Here is a 16,711-nt window from a genome sequence, read left to right as displayed (position 1 = left end):
GTCATTAGGTGGCAGGCGCCCGGCGCCACTGCCACCTCAGCCTCTGCCGGGGGCCGGCGGTGACTCAATGCGGCCTTTGTGGGCCCTGGGCCACAGAGCCAACCACACTGTGTGCCTGGGCTGCCTGCCCCACTACCGCCTTCAGAGGGGCTTTGTTCCAGAAGCATGTGGCTCCCCGGAGGGGCTGAGATCTACAGAGATCCCAGAAGCCCCTGAAAGGGCCTACTGGCCACGAGGCCTTTGAGACTTCAGGACCCAGCATGGAGCCACAGGGCCTCAGGTGGGGGTGTGGAGAGCAGGCAGGCCCCAGGAACACAACAGTGCCTCATCTCGACTGGGTGGCCACCTTCATTATTCCCTGATGCATATGGAGTTCAAGGTGGCTCCTACAGCCAAACCTGAATGAGTGCCTGGGCAGCCCGAAGCCCAGGACCTCTCCAGCTGAAGCGAGAAGAGCCCTGGGATCAGGGGAGCTGCTGGACAAGGCCAGCCCTCTGGTATTCTCCCTATCTCATGTGAGGGAAGTGGGGCACAGTGAGCACCTGCCAGCCCAGTACCCTTACTGCCTCCCAGTGCTGGATGCTGGGGAAGACAGCCCGTGGGGTGCTGGTGGCCACCGTGCATTCTTGGGGGTGAGCTGGCCTGGCACCATTATGTCTACCCAGGAAGGGAGCCACACAAGTTGCTGGGTGGGCAGCTGGGACCTAACAAATATGGCATAAGACCTGGGGTGCATATGCAGGAAAGCCTTCCAGGCTCCAGGAGCACAGCAGCATGGCCAGCCATGGGATGAGTTTTTAATATGAGGCAAAGTCTGTCCACAATACAAAAATCTAAAAATCACACCCAGTGCCACACCTGGCTCCTGGGAAAGGAAGGAGCTGGGGGCTCCTTTGCTGCAGGGCTAAGGAGACCGGCAAGAGGGCAACAGAGAGGCCATGGAGGGATCCTGCTGGCCATCCCCAGCTGGGGGCGGAGCAGCCAGCAGCTTCTTGCCCTCTGGTCAGTCTCAGCGCCAGGCCCAGCTGCCTCATTTCTCCTTCTTCTCCAGACCCTTCGATGCTGACACTTCTGTTGCTTCTTTGGACTCTGTCACTGCTGCTGCGTCTTTAGGATTGGATTCCTCATAACTGATCAGAAAAGAAAACAACAAAAACACACTTAGAGGAGAAGACACACAATCTGCTCCCATGCCTGATAACCCCACAAGGCTCTGGATGTATGAGGCACGCTGCCCCTGCCTCCTGTGCTCGATATGCCGAGGCAGTCAGGGCAGCAGCACCTGGGAGAGGCTGGCCTGGGTCTGTGTGGATCAACCTTGTTTCCTGAACTTTCTGCTGGAGAATGGGAAAAAGGCAGCCAGGACGAGGCTCTGGGAGATGGGCTGCACCCACGGCACATGGCAGGTGTCAGACAGTGCTGCCCAGGCCAGGAACGTGGACAAGAGTTATGATCTGCTGGCAAGTAGCACAGCGCTGCTGGAGATAAGACACCTGGCTCTTCCCATGGGCTTCACTTACTTATCTGTTCATTTATTATTTATTTAGTGGTACTGGGGATTGACCTTGGGACCCTGCGCATGCCATCAGGTGTTTTATGCCACTGAGCTGTCTCCCTGGCCCTTCACTTATTTTTTGAGCAACTGTGTTCACACCAAGACCTGCATTTGCTCACTAGATCAACCTGAGGCAGCACTATGCCCACCTACACATGAAGGCTTGGAAAGAAGCGCCTTGCCTAGGGCTGCACACACACAGGGAACAGCCCCTCATGCCCACCCTCCTCGGAGCCCCATGTCACTGGGGACCACTGGGGCTCTGAGGCAGCACTGCTCCTTGTGTATGGGTGCTGGGGACAGCAAGCACTGGTGCTGGGGGTGCTGCCTCCTGCCGCCTACCCTGGTGATGCTCCCTGCCCTTCCTGGAGTAAGCATCTGCCCTACCTTGGGCCCAGGGCAGTGGGGGGAGCGGGCAGGCAGGCACCCACTGGGCATTACATGGTGCTGGGATTCTGCGGGCGCCGGCGACGAGGCCCGGCTAGCTTCTGCTGCATGGAGTCGGCCAGGCTGGCAGGGGAGCCCGAGACTGTGGGGAAGTGGGTGAGCCTCGGGGTGTGAGGCAGGATTTCCGCTGAGGACTCGTAGCTGTGTGAGAGACAGAGACAGAGGCAGAACAGAGATGGAGAGGGAAAGACCAAAGGAGGACAGAGGCTTCCTTCCCCAGAAGTAGGGAGCATAGCACTTTATCTAGCTCTGCATTTTCAGACAATGTGGAAATGATCCAGGATTATTTGGAAAAAAGATGTAGCTCCACACATGATTATGCAGCCGGGCAAGACAGAAAGATGCCCTGGGTGCGCATGGCTACTGCAGGGCATCTCCAAGACAGCAGTCTGTAGATAAAGGAAGGGCTGGGGCGTGGCTCAGGTAGAGTATGTGGTTAGCTCTGTGATGCCCTCCCTGGGTTTGATCCCCAGCCCTATAAAAAGCCCACAGAAACCCAAGCAGCAGAGGGCTCAACAGACCCTCAGCATGAGACTGTGTGAGTTGCAGCAGAGGCGGCTCCCAGCGTCTGTAAGAGCAGGTCTCTCCAGGGCGGGGCTCAAAGGTGCTCTCCTTTTCATAGAATTTTGAACAAGGTGAATGTGTTATTCATTCAAAAATAATTGAGAGTGAATTTACAAAAAGGAGAATGCCAGGAAGAGAAAATAAAGCAAAAGGTAAGGTGGAGAATCAGGGAGAGAGGACACAGGAGAGAGAAAGAGATCACATGCCTTTTCACCTTTACCTAAGGTGCCCTGGGTGGGGCTGGGGGCAAGGAGCTTGTGCACCATAGCATTTAGGGAAGTCAAGCACCCCCCACCCTGTGGAATGGGGGCATCTAGTGTCCTGACTGAAGTGTTTACCCCCAGTAGTAGGGCAGCATGAGCCAGAGGGAGGGTGAAGACAGGTGCTGAGCTCAGGGACAGGTGCCATGCCCACTCCCAGAGTTACCCCAGACCTGTCCTCAAGTTCACCCTGTACCTCACCTGCCTTAGAGATGACATGGCTTTTCCAGGCTGGGCTATGGGGTGGCAAGCTGGAGCTGGGACTCTAGCAGGACAGGGAGAGCAGAGGCAGGTCGGGGAAGGGTGAGTCACAGGCTGCCCCGTGGGCAGCCAGGTGTACGGGAGGCCCTGGCAGATGCTTGAGGGGCAACTTGGAGGCTAGGCAGGTGGTGCTTGGAGGAAGGCCCCTGAGTGGGCAGCTCTAATCGCAGTTGGCAGCTATTTCTAGGTCCCTGGCAGGCGGGTGGGGCTGGTAGTGGTAGGGAATAGACACCTGCTGGAGTCACGCAGGCCTTGGGGGAGGGGTGGGACTGTGCACAAGGCTTGGCAGCTGTGGAGACAGTGTTCGGACTGAAGCAAACACGCGGAGAAAGCACTGAGCCATGGTTACAGCTCGAAGGTGGCTGAGCAGGGACTGCCATGCACCTTTTTTTCTTTTAAATTGGTACCAGGGATTAACTCAGGACCTTGTGCTTGCCAGGCAGGTGCTTAAGCCACTGAGCTATTGCCTCAGCCCTGCCATGTGCTTTTCGAGGGCACCTTCCTCCCTATATCCCCATCCTCTCTCTCACAGTGAGCGCGGTACTGGGAGAGGGCACGGACATGCCTCAGTCACCTGTGGGCAGACCCCAGGGCCAGGAGCAGGGCACCTTTAGAGCAACCCACACCAGCCTTTCCTTTCTGAAGGCCCAGCTGGCATGCAGGGTGGGGCTGTGGGAGCCCCCAGCTCTGCCCTCCTCAGGTTTCTGGCCCAGAGAAAGGTTCCTACCAGTGTACACAGGCCAGGAACCAGGTGCTGGCAGAGGGCAAGGGGTGGCACAGGTGGCAGGATGATGGCCTCTAGATGTCTACAAACACTCTGCAGGCTCTGCTGGCTGTCCGCAGGTGCACCTGGCCCACATGTGCATCTGCCCTGTCCTGCTTTACCTGAACATCTCTGTCACTTCTCCCTTGGCCAGGGCTACCAGGACGGGAAAGCCGATGCAGGCGGGAACCAGGTACAGGAGGGCAGGCTGTGGGAGGACAGAGGCTGGTAAGGCAGTAAGAGGCAAGGCACCTGCTCAGGACACCCCCGCCACCCCCACCTGTCCTGGGCTTGAGTGCAGAGCATCCCTGGCCCAGTTCACAGAGCAGCTCAGGGCTGGTAAGAGCCCAGGGTACCTGGTTTCCAGACCTGAGCTCTCGTTCCAGGCAGGGAGCACAGAAACCCCAAACCCAAGGCTTCACAGGCTCCAGGGTTCCTAGGACTCTGACTGCAGTGCTTGAGTCACCTGGACACCAGACTCACTAGTGTAGGCTGCAGGCGGCCCTATTCCCAGAGGCCTGTGGCCTAGGGTGGGGCAGGATGCCCTAAGGCCTGCAGAAGGGTAGGAGATCCTCCATTGGCTTCTAATGCCCCCTAACCAGCTCCCAGCATTCCCAGCAGCTCAAAAGGGATACTCCTGCACCAGTGCAGGCTGGGGGGCAGCATGCACAATCAGGGCAGGGCCCAGCTGTCTTTCTCACTGCTGCCCAGCAGCCGGAGAGTGTTGGTAGAAATACTGCAAGACTGCTTCTTCACGGGCCCTCACCAAGTGACCACCGGGGGAGGGGGAGGAGGAAGAGACGCTGCTCTTAGCTCGAAGCCAGCCTGTGGCCAGAGCACACATCCAGCTTTCCTAAACTGGTCCTAAGGCCTGATCTTTAGATCATTATTTGGCACTTACCTGGGTGAACCACACCACTTTATAAAGATTATTACTGCACATAGTATTGCCCAAAATATTAGGATCTGGGTTCTACAGATGATAACACTGAAGCCTGCAGAGGGGAACTAACCTGTCCGAGGTCATACAGGGTGTCTAAGATTTGACCCTGAGCAGCTGTGCTTCTCCCATTGGCACTGGGTCTCTGCTGTGCTCTAGATCAGTGATGGCTAGAGCATGCATGCATGCATTCATTCATTCATTCATTTATTTTGGAACCAGGGATTGAACTCAGGCCCTTGCTCTTGCCAGGGAAGCACTTATTCCACTGAGCCATCTCCCCGGCCCCAAGCCATCTCCCTGGCCCCGGCTAGAGCTTTTAGTGGTACCAAGTAGCCTGCTTCGGCATATGGAGTACAGGTTCACCACCACCACTAGGCTTTAGGTTAAAAGAATAAAACACAAACCACCACCACCACCACCACCACCACCACCACCACCACCGTCACCACCACCACCGTCACCACCACCACCGTCACTACCACCACCGTCACCACCACCACCATCATCACCACCACCACATAACAAAGCTGGGTGTGGTGATGAGGGCCTGTAATTGCAGCAACTGGGAGGCTGAGACAAGAGGATGGCAACTTTGACTCCAGCCTGGGTAACTCAGTGACCTAATAAGTCCTTATCTTAAAACAAAACAAAACAAGGACTGGAGATGTATGTAGCCACTGGGAAGGTCTTGGGTTCTATCCCTAGTACTAGAAAACAAAAAACAAAAAACAAAATAAAGACCCATACCAAAACTTATGAGAAGGGGCCAAAATAGAACTTGAAGGAAAATGTATAACTCTTAAGGAAAAACTTGAATATATACAATTTAAGACTTCCAATGAAGAAGCTAGAAAAAGGGGCTGAGCTGGGTATAGCTCAGTGGTAGAACATTTGCCTAGCAATGGTCTAGGTCCAACCTCCAGCCAGGGACCCCCCAGATCCCTTCAGGCTCATTTAACAGATGAAGAAACAGGACCCCAGGGAGAAGAACCTGCCCACAAATTGTGCACTTGGTCAGGACCCAGACCCAGCTTTGCTTTACATCTTCTGCCTCTGTCTCCTGAGTGCTGGGATTATAGGCATGCACTACCATGCCCCGCAGTTATTCTTTTTAAAACTGATAAAATCACCACCTGGGAGAAGCAGGGTGAACTATCATGAGAAAATCATGATAATCTTCCCCCCACCTTTTTTTGGTGGAACTGGGGATTGAACTCAGGCCCTTGAGCTTGCCAGGGAAGCGCTTATTTATTCTACTGAGGCATCTCTCCAGCCCTTTTCTCTCTCTCTCTCTCTCTCTTTTTTTTTTTTTTTGGTGGAGCCGGGGATTGAACTCAGGCCCTGGTGCTTGCCAGGCAGGCACTTATTCAACTGAGCTATCTCCCCAGCCCCTCTTTTCTCTTTTTTGAGACAGTCTTAACTATGTCATTCAGGCTTGCTTTGAACTTATTATGTAAGGGGGCTGGGGAGATGGCTCAGTAAGAACAAGTGCTTGCCTGGCAAGTGCAAAGGCCTGAGTTCAACCCCTAGTTCCGCAAACAAAACAAAACAACACAAAACAAAACAACAAAAAATAACCAAAAAACCCAAAAAACACAAAACACCTCATTATGTAGCCCAGGCTGGCCTCAAACTTGTAGTGACCCTCCAGTCTCAGCCTTTTGAGTGCTGATATTCCTGGTGTGCACCACGATACTTGGCTCCTTGGTCATTTTTAAGGGCTACTGCAAGGGGCCTGGCTTGGAGCAGTTCCTGAAAGAGGCTGAGACAGAGCACAGAGGTTACTGGAACGGTAACGACACTGGGACCTTCATAAGTGGGTCCCTTCCTGGAAGAGGAATTTCAGTGAGGCCCAGTAGGGCTGCTGAGGACTAGCAGGGTCCATCCTGAATTGCTGTGTGCCCTACCGAAGTTTCATTTTCTCCCAAGACTGCAGTGCCCCACAAAGGACAGCACTACCCATCTCTCCTGCTCACTGCAGGCCATGCCTAGAGCTGGGAATGGGATCCTCCAAGTGGAGCCACAAAGGCGAGCCTGCCACCTGGCGGCTGCCTGGAGAAAGGCTCTGGGCTGCAGACGCCTCCTGGCCCTACAACTGTAGTTCTTCAATCCAGGAACTCTATGTCTTCCTTGCCAAATTCATAGCACATTCCAATGGCGCAGCCCCAGGGTGCTACCAGCAGAACAGAGAGGTGGTTCTGTGAGGGATTTTGGCTTTCCTATCTACGGGTGAGGGTGCCTGGATGTTCTGTCAAGGTTTATGTGGCATAGGGCAAAAAAACAAACAGCTCTCATGCTATTTTTGCCTCAGTGTATATTTTCTGTTTTTGAGACAAGGTCTTGCTATACAGTTCAGGCTGGCCTCCAATTTGTGACCCTTTCACCTCAGCCTCAAGTGCTGGGATTACAGGCATGTGTCACCACACCTAGCTCTCATGATTAATTTTTAATTTTTTTTGTACTAGGAATAAGATACAGGACCTTGTGCTCGCCAGCAGGCACTGTGTATATCCTGCCTCTTGTGATTAAAGGAAGCTCCTCACTGGGCATGGTGGCATACGCTGTAATCCCGGTACTCCAGGGTGCGAAGGCAGGAGGACTGGACCTGTCTGGGCAACTTAGTGAGATGCTGTCCAAAAAAAGGGTTGGGAGTCTGGGGAGATGGCTAAGTAGAATAAGCGCTTCCCTGGCAAGTGCAAAGGCCTGAGTTCAATCCCCATTTTTGCCAAAAAAAAAAAACCCCAAAACAAAAAAAGGGCTGGGGATGCAGCCCACTGTAAAGGCTCTAGGTTTAATTCCCAGTAGCAAAATAAACATAACAAAAGAAACACAAAGAGATTAGATATGATGGTACATGCCTGGCTAGCCTGAGTTACAAAGCAAGTTCAAAGCCAGTCTGAACTGCACAGGGACCCTGGCTCAAAAAACAACAATAAACACAAAGACATCTCCTCTGTGCTGGGCCCTGGGGATTTTGCTAAGCAGCCCCACTCCTTCCCCCGACAGATGCCAGGCATCATGATGATACTGAGCCCTGCATAACACAAGGACTACAAAGTGGCCACAGCATTGGCTGGGGGGTAGCTCAGTGGCATACTTACCTGCCTGGCAAGCACAATGTCCTCAGTTCAATCCCTGGCACCCCTCCCCCCAAAAAAGTGACTACTGAGCCAGCAGTGCACATAGGGCAGCTGTGCTGAGCACAGCAGCGGTTTATGTGGACAGTGAGAAGCTTCTCCATGATACTCAACTAGCATTCAATATGAATTGTTTAGTTCTAGAATCTTACCTTAATTTATTTATTTATTGTACCGGGGATTGAATTCAGGACTTTGTGCTTGCCAGGCAAGCACTTGTTCTACTGAGCTATCTCCCTGGCCCCTTAGAATCTTACAGGTAGTATTTCTGGGTTGTGGTGGTGTGTGCCTATAATCCTAGCACTCAGGAAACTGAGGCTGGAGAAGCACAGTTGGAGGCCAGTGTGGGCTTACACGGAATCCAAAGCCAGTCTGAATTACATAGTGACAGCCCTTTCCTCCCAGCAAACAAGAGAAAATAAAAAAACCTGGGTTGTGGGTAACCAAAACCACAGAAAGCAAAACTTTATGGGAGGGGTGTGTACCCTAAGGACAGGTAATGCTCACTGGGTCAGGCCTCATTCAGAGTACTTATATTAATTCCTTTTATTAATTATTAACATTATTAATTTATTAATTCCTTTCCTAATCACCCCAAAATGGCTGTTATTTACTCTACCCTTTAACAACAAAAAAAAATTTTTTTAAATTTTGAGAATTTGGGGCTGGGGAGATGGCTCAGTGGAATAAGCGCTTCCCTGGCAAGCGCAAGGGCCTGAGTTCAATCCCCAGTTCCAGGAAAAAAAAAAAAAAAATTTTTTTTTTTTGAGAATTTGAGACAGGGTCTAAGTTGCTGAACTGTCCAGACTAAGTATGAATTTAGGATCTTCCTGACTCAGGATCCTAGGCCGTTTTAGATTATAGGCATGTACTATCACATCCAGCTTTAACCCCTGACCCTCCAAGCCACATCCAGTGCTTTTTGAGACAGGATCTTGCTAAGTTGTCCAGGCCGGGATTGAACACACAATCCTTCTGCCTCAACCTCCTGAGCAGTTGGGGCTGCAGCATGGGTCCTTTCCTGTTTTTATTAACAAATGAGGAAAACTGTCACTTGGACCACCTGCCCAGATGCTCCGAGTGGATGGAGCTTCCGCCACCCCACATTGTGTTTCCCATGCCTAAGTGTGGTCTCCATGCTGACCCAGACTTGGTCACACTTGCTGTGTGGCTGAGCTTCAAGGTTCCTCTTCTCATGGCAACCTTTGTGGGCAGAACCTGGCTCTGGGCATGGGGCACCACCTCCAGCAAGGAGCTGAGCCTGTCTTCTCTGCTGCCCTCTACTGGCCATGCTGACTCCCAGCCCTCATGAGATGCAGTCACAGCAGCTGGAGACCCAGCCCCAGATAGCAGGGCCTTGGCCTGCTGGGCCATACAGGGGAGGAAAGGGGAGGCCCTAATATTCTTATTGCTTGTGTGGAATTCCTTTTTTTTTTTTTTTTTGGAACTGGGGGTTGAACTCAGGTTGAACACTTGCCAGGCAAGCGCTTATTCTACTGAGCCATTTCCCTGGTCCTTCATTGCTTGTGCGGGATGCTGGGCTGAAACACTCAATACCCAGCTTGCCCTCTCCACCTGTCCTCACTACTGAGTCTGGAAGCCCAACCTCTTCTCTACCCAGGTGGCCAGGTGATCCTGACCTACCTGGCCTCCAGATGTGGGTAAAAGCATGCTGAGAGGGGCTGGGGAGAAGGCTCAGTGGAATAAGTGCTTCCTGGCAAGCACAAGAGTCTGAGTTCAATCCCTGATTCCCCCCCCCCCCAAAAAAAAAAAAAAAAAAGCATGCTGAGAAGGTTCTGGGAAAGTTCCCACATTCTCAATAAAGGGATAACAATTACTGCTGTGCTTCTCTTTTTTTTTTTTTCCTTTCTGTGGTACTGGGGATTGAACTCAGCCTTGTACACACTAGGCGAGCACTCTACCACTGAGCCATATCCCCAGCCCTTTTCTCTTTCTTCTTCTTCTTCTTTTTTTTTTTTCCTTCTTCTTACTTCTAATGTGCCTATGTCACCTGGAGCACTGGAAGCCACCATGTAATGTCAAGGGAAAGGCAGGAAAATCAGAAATGGCTGCTCTGATACTAAGGGGAGCAGCTGCCTCTGTACCACTTGTGCGTATGACACTGTCTTCTGTGGTGAAGCCTTCCTGACACACCAAGGATGTCCTGCTCACCTGGGCATGTTTGAAGATGTGCATGATGAAGATGGTAAGGCCCAGACCGAAGATGTAGGCTGCGAAGCTGGTGTAGAAGTAGGTATGGGTGTTCTTCTTTAAGCTGCAGGGTGGAATGGGGGGAAAGAGGAGGGTTAGATGTGGGGCAGCCTCCTAAGAAGGGAGCAGGAAGAGCCTACAGGGAGAGGCGGGGTGAAGGAGTGTGCTGAGCTGAGGGTTGGATGGGAATAAGCTCTGCTAGTGCCCCAGCCTTGACTCTGGACCTGTCACCTTCTTCATCTTAACTTCAGTTTACTCATCTGCAAGATGGGAATCCAAGTCCACCTCGTGGGTCCCTGTGCATATCAAGTGATATAATCAGAACAGAGGCTGTGTAACTCTGGCCAGCATAAAAATCATCTGGAAAGCATGCATGCACACACACATGCACGTGTGTGTGTGTGTGTGTGTGTGTGTGTGTGTTTAAGAACAAAAGCACCCCCACAGAAAGTAGTATGGAATATGTCTAGGAAAGGCTCAGGGACTGAAGTGAACTGGATAGGAGTTGAGCATGCTTTGAGAAACAGGAAGACAGAAACTGGCAGGTTATTCTTTTTTTTTTTTTTTGGCAGAACCGGGGATTGAACTCAGGAACTTTGTACTAGGTTATTCCTTTAAGTGCAGTGGCTGTAGCAGTTCAGTAGCCTACACGAGCACTAAATGGATACCAGTCACATGCCTGTGGCTTCCCAGAGGTGATTTACTCCAGATCAGCAAGCTAGCACTGCCATGACCTGAGTTCCCTTACAATGACACCCACACCACTGTGTACCTCTGCCCACAGAAGCAGTGCCCACTACACATGATGAATGACTACTTTTAACCTCCTCCTCTCCATGCATGGCTGCTTCCAAGCCTCCAAACTGTACTCTTGTGACAGCTCAGATGCAGCCACATCACTTTGGGAGCAGGGCATGGATTCCACAATCACTTCAAGGGGCTCGTACTGTGAGCCCCATCAGGAAATTTTGTCTTTGGGGCCTGGCAGCTACATCTGCCTGCAGCCAAAAAGCCTGGGGACTTTTTGTGGGTTTTGTCTTAATAGGCCAAGAGCCAGGAGTAGAGCTGGCTGGTTCCAATAGATGTACCTCTACTTACAATGGTCAGGACTTTCAAAGGCTGTCTGTAGGCCAGTGTGTGACACACAAACTGGCACTATGCAAATAAGCAAAAGGTCTTTAGGTGGGGAAAAGTGCTTCCCATGTAGACTGCATTTCTTTCTGAGGCGCTGGCCATGGAATCTGGGCTTTGTGCATGCACTACCACTAGGGGAACATGCTGTACATCCCAACCCCTAAGCTGGACTTCAGTGACATCAGTACTGAGATCCTGATTATTACTTTTTTTTTTTTGTATTTTAGAGAAGGGTCTACAGGGTGTTCAGGATCTCACTACTAAATCGGACTTGTAGTGACCTGCCTGTTTACAGCCTCGCAAGAGCTGGGATTACAGGCACACGCTACCATAGCAGGCCCGGGGATCAAACCCCTGGTCCTTGCGCCTGTTTGCAGGCGCTTTAATCCACTGAGCTTCTGGCCGGCCCTCCTTATTATCACTCTCAATACTACACTGTTTCTGCAATTATTAGGCAAGAAAAAGTTCATAAACCACGTCAAAATTGAGCACAATCCCACAAAAAGTTCTGGTAGAAAGGACAACACATTAAAAAAGGGTGCATAGCCATGTGACCTAAGCCGACTTCCTCTCATTTGTGGTCCCTTTTTACAATAGATCAAAAAGTTCTGAGCAAAGAAGAGCAGGTACAGAGCTGACCCTGGCCAGGGCTCTGCTGTACTCAGCCCACTCTCCGCAAATGTCCCTGTAATGCCAAATGTCCCTGCTGGCCATGGGCTTAAGGATGAGAAACCCAAAGTTTAGAAGGGCCAAGTCACTTGACCAGGGTCCAGAGAGTACTGCAAGCATCACCAGGTCTTCCTGAAATTCCATCTCTTGCCTCTGACTCTCAACATTTTTTGCCCACAGGCGTTGGAACACTCAGCCCTTCTGAATGCAGATGAGATCAGATAGGCAGCTCTGGCTGCTGTGAGGGTGGAGGGTCTGGTCCCTTAGGCAGCTCTTCTGAGGAACTGAAAAGTTGCTGGAGAAGCCCTGCTAGGGCAGTGCCTCACTTGCTTACCTGATGTCAAAGCGCAACAGCAAGGCAATGAAGATCCCTGTGGGGAGAGAGCTGGGTTAGTGGAGACAGGAAAAGAACAAGCTGTTGAACTACCTGGTCTAGCCCCCACCTGGTGTTCCCAGTCAGAGGAACCATCTAGGCTCAGGGTGTGGCCCATGCTGCTAAGTGCTAGCAGAAATCCTGGCTCTCCACTCACATCAGTGGGAAAGCTTGGGACATTGCTTTGGCCTAGCATCACCCTGACCAGGCACCTCAGCACCATATTGTGTCACACTGGGTCTTGGCCTGCCAAGCACTGGGCTTCCGAGTACAGATGATACAGGGTAAGCAGATTTAGTGCTCTGAGCTCCACCCAAGGGACAGGATGTGGGACATTAGCAAAAGCAGTGATTTATAGTCTTTCCTAGTCTTCGTCTTGGGGCCCAGGAAGCTTATATTTGTAATCCTATGAAGTTATTAGACTCCTGTCCAATTAATTCCAATCTTCCACTTCCAGTGCAACCCAGGGTGGGAATAAAGAACGTAAGGCATATGTAGTTACTGGGAGCCAAGGGGTCCTGAGTCCAGCATGATGATGGCTACCTGGAACAAAGGCCTTGACCCATAGCTGAATCCATGTTTTATTCATTTATGAAGAAAGGAGTGGCTTGAGGATGAGGGACTGAGAATGGCAGGAAGTAGGTTAGTGCCATGAGCTGGGTTAGGTAGGAGGTAATATTTACCTCTGTCATATGCAGAGAAGACATGCAGAAAGAGTAATCTATAAACACAATTGAGATACTATCTAATGTTTTGGGGTCCTTGCTTTAGCTCTGATGTGTAATTGTATTATGTATTTAGTACTAGGTCTACAGGGTCTCACTACACAGATCCGACTCGTAGTGATCCACCTGTATTTAGCTCCTCAAGAGCTTGGATTACAGGTGCACTCACCACACCCAGTCTCAGTTTCCATCTCAGTGTGTCCCGGGGGGAGGGCAGGCTCAGCACACTGGGGATCACACCCAGTCCCTGGGCCTGCCTAAACAGGCGCTTTAGTCCACTGAGCTATCTGGCTGGCCCTGAAGTATAATCTTTTAAGCTCCAGGTCACAGTCTCTTTCTCCAGGAGTGTGGAGCACTGGCTCTTCATCCTGGCTTACACAAGGAAATGTGTATGTGTGTGTATGTGTGTATTGGTGTCCTAGATGGGAGGAATGGGGGAAGTGTCTGGGGAAACACCTGTCATCTTCAAAGACTATCAGCACCTCAGCTGGACTAACATGTACTGCCTAAAGCCAATTAAGGGGTGAGGAAAAGTTCTAGCCAGTTCTGTACATATCAATACACAGCAACAAGGCCAGGCTCAGCCAAAATAGAGACAACTGCTCTGCTTTCAGGGACAGTCACCCAGGTGGTCCTCCACAATGATTCTAACTATGAAAGGTGCCTCCTGATCATGGAAGATGCACTGGACTAGGGTGGGACAAAGGCTGGCTTCTCTAAGGTGATACTTCCCAGGGAGAGGGAACAGCACGTTTGCACAAAAGTTCACCCTTCAAAACCAACCCCAGATGCTCCCAAAGCCTAAGAGTCCCTCAGATATAGATAGTCCAACTCTCATACACACCACGCACTATGTCCTCTGAGGGTGTACCTCCCTTTTCAGTCTTCAGGCTCTGATAGAGCAGAGGCCAAATCTCAGAAGCACCGACTGGTAACACACATGGATACACCATATATATACCGCACTTACTTGTCTTCCGAGTATCATACTTAAAGAGTTTTGTGCATGCTAGATGAGCACACTGCCCCTAAGCTGTTCCTCAGTTGCATATGACTAACTTCAAAAAGGAAAATGGGCCTGTCCTCAGTGAATACTTGGCAGCTGGGCAGAGAGGGTGGCCCACAGCTGCCCTTCTGGAATCAAGTGCATTCTATTACTGTTCTCCAGTCACCTGGGGCCAGAGTTCTGCCGGAGCTTCCTGCTCAACAGGTCCTCACACCAATGCTGCGCTGCCCTGGGGTTCTGTGAGGGTGCAGGCAGCCAGTGTTTACTTTGACTGTAGAAGACTTGGAGACATCCAGAAATAGGAAGGGGTAGATATGCAGGGATGCTCTGTGCATTCAAGCGCAGAACTGTATCCAGCAACGACACTGGGTCTGTGTGGGCATGTACTTTAGAGGAGTTGCTCTGTTTCTACCTGATAGTGCTACCTGGTCCCGGGAAGTCGGTCTCGCCTCACAGCACAGAAATCTGGAACCAAGCCTATGCTCCAGGCAAGTGGAACCATGCCTCCGAACCTGTTTCCTCAGCTGACACCCTCCATATCAGGAGGCTGCTGGTGCACAGGAGGTCCCTACTGACTGGTGCTGTTACAACTGGCCTAGCATCATTACTATCCTAACAGCAGTTCCTACTGTGCGACCTTATTTTGTTGTCGGTAGTGCTGGGGACTGAAGCCAGGGCCACCTAACTGCAAAGCACACACTCCATCACTGAGGTGCACCCTAGACCTCCAGAGCATCAACTTTTTCCAGCCAGACAAACTTGGTCTGAATCCCAGCCCTGCTGGTTTTGAGTGTGTGAATTTATTTTTTTTTTTAATTTGTGTGTGTGTGTGTGGCCAGCTCAGCCCACCGGGGGCGGGGCTGGCTGGCACGTGGTGCTGGGGGATTGAACCACGGTCCCTGTGTTTTGCTTAGCTTGTTCTAGGTAGGTGCTTTAGACCACTGAGCCATCTCACCAGCCCCAAGTGTGTGAATTTCTACATAGCCTTTGCTTCTGTGTGTTTCCTCCCTGGAAAAAGAGAAGGCCTCTGCTTGCCTGCCCAAATCCTGAGAACAAAAGCATCAACCCGGAGTACTACAATTACTATTGCTTCCTATGTTGGAAAAGACTTGGCTTTTATTTTTCACTTTTTTTTTCTTTGTCCTTTTGTTTTGAAACAGGGTCTCAGGCAGTTCAGGCTGGCCTTGAACTCATGTATTCTCCTGCCTCAGCCTCCTGAGTGCTGGAATTATAGGTGTGCACCACCATGCCTGGCTCTTTTTCTTTTTCGTATAGGGAATTGAACTCGGGATCTTATACTTGCCAGGTAGGCACAAGACTTGATTTTTTAATGAGCTCTTCTTTGAATCCCTGACTGAGCTTGAGACTAGGAGAATGAGCCTGCCCTGCTATGCTCACCGTGCCTGGGTCTGCAGACAATTCAGCTGCCTGAGGTTCCCCACTTGGGAGTGTGGGCTGTTGGCATCCAAGGCCAGGCACACAGTGACACCTGTGTTGGGACTAGGCAGAGCACCTGTGCAGAAAGCATGTGTGCCCATGTCCCTCTGCTGCTCAGATCACACACACACACACACACACACACACACACACACACACACACACACACACACACAGTGTGCCACATGGTGTGTGCTCTCCCTGAGCCCTCAGCGTGGGGTGGGTGGTAGTGGAGGGGAGACAATGATGGTGAGGACAAGGGCAGGGACCACGGCAGTTCTATGGCATTTGTAATTCCTAGAAACACTGGGAAGCTGGGTGTGCATGACTGTGTGTGTGTACGCACGTGTGAGACTCACAGAACAGGCTTCTCCCCAGTGTGTCAGTCTTGTCATTGAATGTTTAGCTGTCAGTCCTGGGTGCTGATAGCTCCCTAGACCGGAGGCCCTGTGGGGGTGCTCTTGCTTACTGCTGTCTGTCTGGGGCCCATTCCAGACATGGCACACAACTGGTGCTCCACATGCATACTGAGGTGGAATTCTTCACCAAACCAACCCTGGGCTGACCTTTTTTATTTGCCTTTCCCAATGGGTACACTAACTGCGTCACAGTATCCTCTGCTTCCAGAAAATACCATTTCCATCACTCAGCAGTCTCCCCTCCCAGCCAAGTCACCTGGAATGACAACATCTCCAAGTCCCAGCATGGCGAAGTTGTCCGCTTCAAGGCCCTTCTCCAGCAGATCCTGGGGAAATACCACTGTGCAAGGAGGCAGGATAGGGGAGTCAGCGGACCCCAGTCCCTCAGACTCCCAGCCACACCCTGCGCTGCAACTCACAAACATTCTTCTGGGGGGATGGGGCTGATGATCATGAGCTGCTGCAGAACCACAGTTGATGAGGATGGGGAGGAGTTGGGGTCATACAGGCCTAAGGTTACTGCCTTTTGTGACCAGTAACTCATACAGCATTTAATCTCCATGAGTTTATACTGTAGCTACATACTGTCCTTTCATTCAATGGGATGGCTCCTAAAGCTCAGCATGTACAAGAGAAAAGAGTTACATGGTACTGACAATGAAAGGTTTTCCACTTCCCTCCACTTGTGCTTTTTTTTTTTTTTTTAATTTTATTATTTTATTTATGTGTATGTGTATGTGTGTTTGTGTGTGTGTGGCCAGCTCAGCCCACCAGGGGGGCGGGGCTGGCTGGCATGTGGTGCTGGGG

The 16,711-nt window shown here is 51.3% G+C and overlaps 1 protein-coding gene across 3 annotated transcripts in view; it reads right to left on the bottom strand.

The window, feature by feature from the left end:
- Positions 1-775: 775 nt before the first annotated feature.
- Hm13 (histocompatibility minor 13) overlaps positions 776-16,711 on the bottom strand; it is a 51,071-nt gene continuing 35,135 nt past the window's right edge. Inside the window, exons 8-13 of one of the 3 annotated variants that reach the window (XR_192490.3) lie at positions 16,161-16,244; positions 12,279-12,315; positions 10,103-10,205; positions 3,973-4,058; positions 1,943-2,143; positions 776-1,130 (exon numbers count right to left, since the gene is read on the bottom strand). Coding sequence is in view for 2 of the 3 variants with exons in the window: in XM_004630782.3 (XP_004630839.1) it covers positions 1,031-1,130; positions 1,997-2,143; positions 3,973-4,058; positions 10,103-10,205; positions 12,279-12,315; positions 16,161-16,244 (557 nt within the window). In the remaining variant the exon portion in view is untranslated. The remainder of the gene's footprint in view (positions 1,131-1,942; positions 2,144-3,972; positions 4,059-10,102; positions 10,206-12,278; positions 12,316-16,160; positions 16,245-16,711) is intronic. The other 2 variants (XM_004630782.3, XM_004630783.3) reach the window with 2 other exon arrangements.

Source organism: Octodon degus, unplaced genomic scaffold, assembly GCF_000260255.1.
Source record: "Octodon degus isolate 3935 unplaced genomic scaffold, OctDeg1.0 scaffold00037, whole genome shotgun sequence".
In the NCBI taxonomy this organism is placed as follows: Eukaryota; Metazoa; Chordata; class Mammalia; order Rodentia; family Octodontidae; genus Octodon; species Octodon degus.
Note: the sequence above shows the minus strand (reverse complement) of the source record. Positions and strands in the feature narration are given on the sequence as shown.